Here is a 7,455-nt window from a genome sequence, read left to right as displayed (position 1 = left end):
TAATAGATTTATAAAATTAAATTAATTAAATAACATATTTTAAAATTATTTAAAATAAATAATAATTTATTATGTAAATTTTTATTTATAATTAATAACAAATAATTTGCATAATAAAAAATCTTTATTTACATAAAAAAAAATCTTTTTATAGTAAAAATATTTTCATTAATTAGAACATTTATACAAAAAACACATATTTACTTTAAATAGTTTTAAAATTTATTATTTACTTCAATTATTTATCATAAATTTGTTATTGACTTTATTTTCTTAAATTTTTATTCTTTTCTTCTTTAAAATTATTCGACCAAGCACCTTTTAAGTCCCTGCTGGTCATGATAAAGGATAAGTAATCACCTCATTATTAGATAAAACGCTTTGCAACCAAAAAAAAAAGAGAGAGAGAAAATCATATCATTTTTTGTGATAAAGAGAAAATCATATCATTTACCATCACACAGCTTCATTGATTACATAGCTTTCTTTTAATTATCACAATTTTTTTTAGGGAGAAAGAGAGAAATATGTTAAAATTTGAGATTAATTAAAATTAATAGGTTAATAGTTTACATAAATTAATAAATATGTTAAATTATTATTTTTGTTCATAACTTGTCTGGTTATGAACCATAACTTGACAAGTTATTGTCCATAATTCATGATTTTTGTCCATAACTTATCTGGCTATGAACCATAACTTGATAAGTTTATTCATAACTTATCTGGTTATGAACCATACCTTGATAAGTTTATCCATAACTTATCTAGTTATGAATCATAACTTAACAAGTTATGACTTATTAATTTTTATAACTAAAAATTAGTCTATATACTTTTTTAAACTTTTTATATTGACATATTTTCTACTATTTCTGTTTTTTTTTTTTTTTAATGACGTTACCGCTCAAAAGCCTTACACGGTAGATTTAAAACATATATATATATAGTATTTTTTTATTAAAAAAAAGAAGAAAAGAAAAATAGTTATCTTTACCCAATCCACACACACGAGCACAGTTCCAACAAGACGGAGCTTGTTGGGTCACTTGAACAAACGACAATGGATAATGCAAGTAAAACACAGAGATCACAAAAACAGAGACTCTCTCTCTATCTCTCTCTCTCTCTCTACAAATGTCTCTCTCTCTCTCCTTCTCTTCTTCCCTCTCCATCCTCTCACCTCCACTCCTAAAACCCACCTCCATATTTGCCACCACAACTCCTCTCCACTCTCTCTCCGTCAAATCCTCCATTGACAAGGACCCCGCTTCCACTTCCAATCCCAAGCCCAACACCACAAAACCCAGCTCCTGGGTCAGCCCCGACTGGCTCACCTCGCTCACTCGGTCCCTAACCATCGGCAGAGACGAGGACTCGGGAATCCCCATAGCCAGCGCCAAGCTCGACGACGTCTCCGATCTTCTCGGCGGCGCTCTGTTCCTCCCGCTCTTCAAATGGATGAATGATTACGGACCCATTTACAGGCTCGCCGCTGGGCCCAGGAATTTCGTCGTCGTCAGCGACCCCGCCATTGCCAAGCATGTTTTGAGAAATTATGGCAAGTACGCCAAGGGCCTTGTTGCTGAGGTCTCTGAGTTTCTTTTCGGGTCGGGTTTCGCCATCGCAGAAGGCTCGCTTTGGACGGTAAAGATTCGGGGTTTTTTTTGTTTGGCTCCTCTTTTCAAGTAGTGAATGGATAGAGTGCCAGTACGAAATTAGTGTGTCAATGTTAAGTTTTAGCATTTGAGTAGGAAATATTCTTCACTTGAGTGTGCTTTTTGGCGGTAAATGTTGGCACAAATATGGCATATGCTAAGCTCCCGTTTATTTTATCGATTTGAGTTTAGAATTTAAATTTTACTAGCAGAAAGAATCCCATCTAATTTATTTATTACAATAAAAAATCCTCATATAAATCGCATCTAAACTCGAATTAATAACTCAAATTAGTAAACTAAACGAGTCCTAAATTTAGACACTTAATTGCTATTAATTAGTGTGTTACTGCGTTAGCTTTTTCCCTTAATCATTATGACGTTGCTATTTTCAAGTTATTTCAAAATTGTTAAATTTTTACTAGTTTCAAAGTTTAAAAATTACGACAAAATGTATATATGACCGGACGAATTAAAGATGTGTATGTCATTTTTATATGTTTTTAGTAGTACATATTCATTGGTATTTACATTAGCATACTTAATCTTTTGAGGTTTGAGGAAAAAGCTCAATTTTTTTTTTTTTTTTAGTGTAGCTAAACGAGACACATTTCTGTTGTGAATGTGATGCTTATTTTGCTGTTTTATAGATTGAATTGATTGTCTTGTGAGTTTTAGAAAAATGTTCAAAGATCCTTGCAGGCCAAAATATACCTTGTTGATGATATGATCCGCTTGATATTTCATTTACTCTCTTTATTTGAGCATGAATATCTGATTCATCATAGGCAAGGCGCAGGGCTGTGGTTCCATCTCTTCACAAGAAATACTTGTCCGTGATAGTCGACCGTGTGTTTTGCAAATGCGCTGAAAGGTTGGTGGAGAAGCTGCAAGCCAGTGCACAAGATGGCACTGCCGTGAACATGGAGGAAAACTTTTCTCAGTTGACGCTCGATGTTATCGGTCTCTCGTTATTCAACTACAATTTTGATTCTCTTGCTGCTAATAGCCCTATTATTGATGCGGTTTACACTGCATTGAAAGAGGCGGAGGCTCGTTCCACAGATATATTACCATATTGGAAGGTGACTACTCTAAATTCTCTTACAATTCTTTGTTTCCTTTTAGTGTTGATAATTAGGTTATACTTCTATTCTTGTGGCAGATTAAAGCTTTGTGTAAAATAATCCCTAGACAAGTAAAAGCTGAACAATCAGTTACAGTTATCAGGGAAACTGTTGAAGAACTTATTGCTAAGTGTAAAGAGATTGTTGAAGCTGAAGGTGAACGGATTGACGAGGAAGAGTACATAAATGACGCTGATCCCAGCATTCTTCGGTTCTTGCTTGCCAGTAGAGAAGAGGTCTTGCCGTGCTTTGACTTGAAATATAATTAACTCGTTTCTTCAATCTGAACTTTACCTGATGTTCAAAATCAATCTTTCACGTCTAGTTCTAACCTGAAGTCTCAATTTCTCTCAGGTTTCAAGTGTACAGTTACGCGATGACCTTTTGTCTATGTTAGTTGCTGGCCATGAAACGACGGGTTCGGTTTTGACTTGGACGGCGTATCTTCTAAGTAAGGTACCTTTACCATTTAGATGAGTCTTCTTCTGCAAGTAAATGAAGCTTGTATCTGATATTCATCTCTGTTTGATAGCTGATGCAGAAATAATATGTGAAACATGAATTTATATGGTGCATAAAGTCCTGAATATTTTTACCGAACTTTCTCTTGATTTGTACTTATATCAAATGCTGTATTTCTATCTACACCGCCCTCAAACCAGCGCCTTAAACCCTAAGTGACAGTTGGAATTGAAAAGAAACCCATTACTTACTTTGTTTTCTTAGTTTGTTTGTTTATTTATGTTGATTCAGGAGTCAAGCGCATTGTTGAAAGCTCAAGAAGAGGTTGATAGAGTTTTGCAGGGAAGATCTCCTTCTTATGAAGATGTAAAGGATCTAAAGTTCTTGACACGTTGCATAACCGAGTCGTTGCGTCTCTACCCACATCCTCCTGTATGTTTCAGTTCGTCCTTATTACAATACATATGACACTAATAAACAACAAAAAGTACTGTTTTTTTTTTTTTCGTTTTTTTTTTTGGTGAGCTTGTTGATGTGTGTGTTGGGGGGGTGGGGGGTTGGGGTTCGGGGTTCGGGGTTCGTACTCAAGACCTCAACTTGAGGTGGGTGCCGAATTACTGCTAGGCCAAGCCTAACAACCACAAGAATGAGTTCATTTAATGTCTCTCTGCCATGACCCACTTGTTTAATTCATGGTTTTGTTTTCCTCTCTATCTAGGTGTTGATAAGAAGAGCTCAAGTTGCTGACAAGCTACCTGGAAATTACAAGGTTAATGCCGGTCAAGATATTATGATATCAGTGTATAATATTCATCGTTCTTCAAAGGTATTCCCTTGTTGAGATGCTGAGAGTCATTAATTGCCGAATTTGGTGCCTTCAAGTTTAACAACTTTCCACCCTTGCAAGATTTGCGATGAACATGTTACAATTTATTCTAGTTTGGTTAGTTTATAATGAAGAGATGAAAACGAACAAAACAAAGAAGACAACGTCATTTTGTTCATTTTCATGCCCATTAAGAAAATTGTTCTTCGCAAATTTTTTTCCTTCAACTTCTACTTTTGGTTCTACAAGGTGTGGGAGAGAGCAGAAGAGTTTGTACCAGAAAGGTTTGACATGGAAGGTCCAGTGCCAAATGAATCAAATACAGATTTCAGGTATACATAGTTTATTCCTTGCCATAGATGCAGCAACAGATAATTATACTAATATGCTTCGTAATGCTTTCTAACTCTGGATTCTAATTAAGAAACTTATCTTCTTAGGTTCATTCCGTTCAGTGGAGGGCCTCGCAAATGTGTTGGCGATCAGTTCGCCCTGTTGGAGTCTATTGTTGCTCTAGCGATCTTTTTGCAGCACTTCACCTTCGAGCTCGTTCCAGATCAGAATATTGGCATGACTACCGGAGCTACAATACACACAACAAACGTAATGCTTTCCAATCCATACACAACTGTTTATTACATTACATTCCTTGCCCACAAAAACTAGATTACAACAGTTATCATGGGACAAAATCTAGTTAACTGAAAAAGGTTTACCATGTTTGCCTTCCTCATTTAGCTTTGGCATGAAAAGAATCTAACTACTCAGTCTGCTACACTTTGTTTGAAAAACGCGGGGGGTGAAGGGTTCAAGCTTCACACTATGTTTGGTAGGAAAGAAAAGTGAAAGGAAGACAAAAGGTGGAGAGATTTTGTGAGAGAAAATAGAAATGTAGGTTGTTTGGTAGTAGGGAAAAGATAAAGGAATAGAAAATAGAGTGGAAAATAATGCATGTGCGTCCCACCATTTTTACTCCCTCCACAAACGGAGAGATTTTAGGAGGGAAAACTTACAACACATAAAATAAGACATAATTACTTGTTGTATCCTTATTTTGAAGCTATATATTTATAAAGAGATTGGTAAAATAGTAATTACACAATTCATTTTTTCTCGTCCTATCATACCAAACAACCAAAAGGAAAGTTATTTTCTTTTCCATCACTCTCATTTTCTATCGCTTATATCTTTTCTCTCCATCCATTTCCATCACTCTCAGTGGACCTGAATATGGAATTATCACTAGGCTAAGCCTCGCAACTGTGAAACCCAACCGCAACAAACCTGTTTGTGGTCTTAGACATGAATTCTCTATTGTCATGAAATTTATTGGAATGTCAACTGACTGAGGATGAATATAAGCCGGTCTAACACTATGCTCTTGTTGCAGGGTTTGTACATGAAACTGAGCTCAAGGCCAACAAATCCTCAGTTGGTTCCTCCTCTCCATCTAGGTGAAACTGAGACAGAATTAGTATACCCCAAGTGTTGAAACAACATTAATTTTCTCAACTGAAAGCCGGAAAAAAAAAAAAAAAAAAGAAAAAAAAAAAAAAAAAAAAAAAAAAAAAAAAAAGAAAAGAAGTGAAAAGAAAGTAAGTTCTGGTAGTGTTCATTGCTCAATTTCATTTGCTTTATTGTTGTAATTCTTTTGATGGACAAGTTGACAAGTCTGTAACAGCATCTTACTCCTTATTCTTGCCAACGGATTAAGTTGACTAACACCACTTACCCTATTGCCCTGTTTGGAATAAGTTCAAGCGATTGAAATTCGTCCACAATGATATCTCTATACTAAATTAGATATCTTTGGCTCATTCTTTAATTTTAATTTTGTGTCTTTATTTTAAAAATGTATTAGTTCTTATGTTCATTTCTCTAAACATTACGTAGATTAACTTTGGTCTAGTTTGGGACCCGCCTGGATGTTACATATTCATTATCGTCCGTTTCTCTACTTTAGGGACGCGTTTGCCAATATTATTTACTAAAGTGTAAATAGCTACATAATTACTGATTTATGATACGTGAATTTGTTAAGATTGTATGAGTAAATTTGGTATTCATTCTATTAATAAGAAATTAATACCGAGGGCCGCCTCTGAGCTCAGCGAGAGCGCGGCGAAATCGACCAGAATGGAGTCCCAAGTGAAGCATGCCGTGTTGGTGAAAGTCATGGGACGTAACGGCTCAAGAGGACAGGTAAGTGAGAGTCAAGTTTCTCGATGACCGGAACTGGCTCATCATGAGGAATGTCAAGGGACCGGTGAGGGAAGGCGGCATTCTCACCTTGCTCGAGTCCGGGAGAGAGGCGAGGAGGTTGCGTTGATGGGTTTTTCCTGTTGATTGCAACCTTCTTTTCTCAGTTTTGTTTACTCGCATACTACTTTGGGTTGGTGAATTTAGGGGGAGGCCGTTATCAGTCCATGTCTTTTTAGTTTTATGTTTGGTATTATTAGCATGACAAACTTGAGGTTTTGAGACTATTAATGTGTGGAATGTATTAGAATTATCAATGGTGGAAAAGAACTCAACTTTAAGTTTATCAAAAAAAATAAATTAATACCAAGGGGTTTATGAATTGGCGTTCTCCGTTCACTTCACCGATTCGAGTTTTGAATTCGAGTTTTGCTACAGTAAAAAGCTCTCAGAAACAGTCATATCTAACTTTTTTGCTCCAGTAAAAAGTTCTCACATAAAGTCACATCTCAACTCGAATTAAAAATTTGAATCAGGGAACTAAACGGGCCTTAAAATTTATTCCTTATATCGGTGTTTTTTTTTTTTTTGGCTATTAAGTTGAGATCTCTTTCTGCTAACATGAAAAGCATGTAACAATTTGGGGAATCAAAAATCAAGATTCTCTACTTTTTTCTCGCAAAGGTTTAAAGATAAAAAATTACGCATAACTTGTAACACCCTGAAGAATTAATTAAGATAATTAAGATTATTAGTGTGCCTAATCTGGATTATTAATTGAGTTTAATTAATAAATGTTTCTGACACGTGTGAGTTTAAATAGTTTCAAGGTATTTAAATTATTTTCAGTAATTTATTTTAACCCAGAAGTGTGTATGGGCGCATTTCTGGACTGTTCTTTTAAAATATTGTACACATGCCATTTTCCTTTCCTTTTTCCTTTTCTTTTCTTTTTTCTTTTTCTTTTCTTTTCTTTTTCTCTTCCTTTCCCGTGCGTCTCTCTCCCTCACTTTCTCTCTCTCACCCTCCCGTGCTCTCTCTCACTCTCACTCTCTCTCTCTCTTTCTCTCTCTCATTTTGTCCCAAATCAAACGGATCTTGAACCAAGCAAAGATTTAAAGAAGTTTTCAACGTCAAGAGAAGGATTCAAGGTAAGATTACTGAAAGAACCTCTCTTGAATCT

At 35.5% G+C, this 7,455-nt stretch overlaps 1 protein-coding gene and 1 pseudogene across 1 annotated transcript; both read left to right on the top strand.

Moving 5' to 3' along the window:
• The first annotated feature begins 1,004 nt into the window (after nucleotides 1–1,004).
• Nucleotides 1,005–5,875, top strand: LOC21405423 (carotene epsilon-monooxygenase, chloroplastic). Its single transcript, XM_024167234.1, has 9 exons — nucleotides 1,005–1,647; nucleotides 2,447–2,743; nucleotides 2,824–3,021; nucleotides 3,140–3,241; nucleotides 3,539–3,679; nucleotides 3,966–4,073; nucleotides 4,323–4,405; nucleotides 4,514–4,676; nucleotides 5,464–5,875. The coding sequence occupies exons 1-9, from the start codon at nucleotides 1,138–1,140 to the stop codon at nucleotides 5,563–5,565; spliced, it is 1,704 nt and encodes a 567-aa protein (XP_024023002.1). The 5' UTR covers nucleotides 1,005–1,137; the 3' UTR covers nucleotides 5,566–5,875.
• A 334-nt stretch (nucleotides 5,876–6,209) lies between these two features.
• LOC112092058 lies at nucleotides 6,210–6,474 on the top strand (annotated as a pseudogene).
• Nucleotides 6,475–7,455: the final 981 nt, after the last annotated feature.

Source organism: Morus notabilis, unplaced genomic scaffold (genome assembly GCF_000414095.1).
Source record: "Morus notabilis unplaced genomic scaffold, ASM41409v2 Scaffold124, whole genome shotgun sequence".
NCBI classification, from domain to species: Eukaryota; Viridiplantae; Streptophyta; class Magnoliopsida; order Rosales; family Moraceae; genus Morus; species Morus notabilis.
Note: the sequence above shows the minus strand (reverse complement) of the source record. Positions and strands in the feature narration are given on the sequence as shown.

What these genes read in the sequence shown, in the direction of transcription:
- LOC21405423 (XM_024167234.1), top strand. Translation starts at nt 1,138, where the DNA reads ATGTCTCTCTCTCTCTCCTTCTCTTCTTCCCTCTCCATCCTCTCACCT. An exon ending in CGGCGTATCTTCTAAGTAAG is followed by an intron (nt 3,242 to 3,538) that starts GTACCTTTACCA and finishes ATGTTGATTCAG; the next exon opens with GAGTCAAGCGCATTGTTGAA. An exon ending in ATATTCATCGTTCTTCAAAG is followed by an intron (nt 4,074 to 4,322) that starts GTATTCCCTTGT and finishes TGGTTCTACAAG; the next exon opens with GTGTGGGAGAGAGCAGAAGA.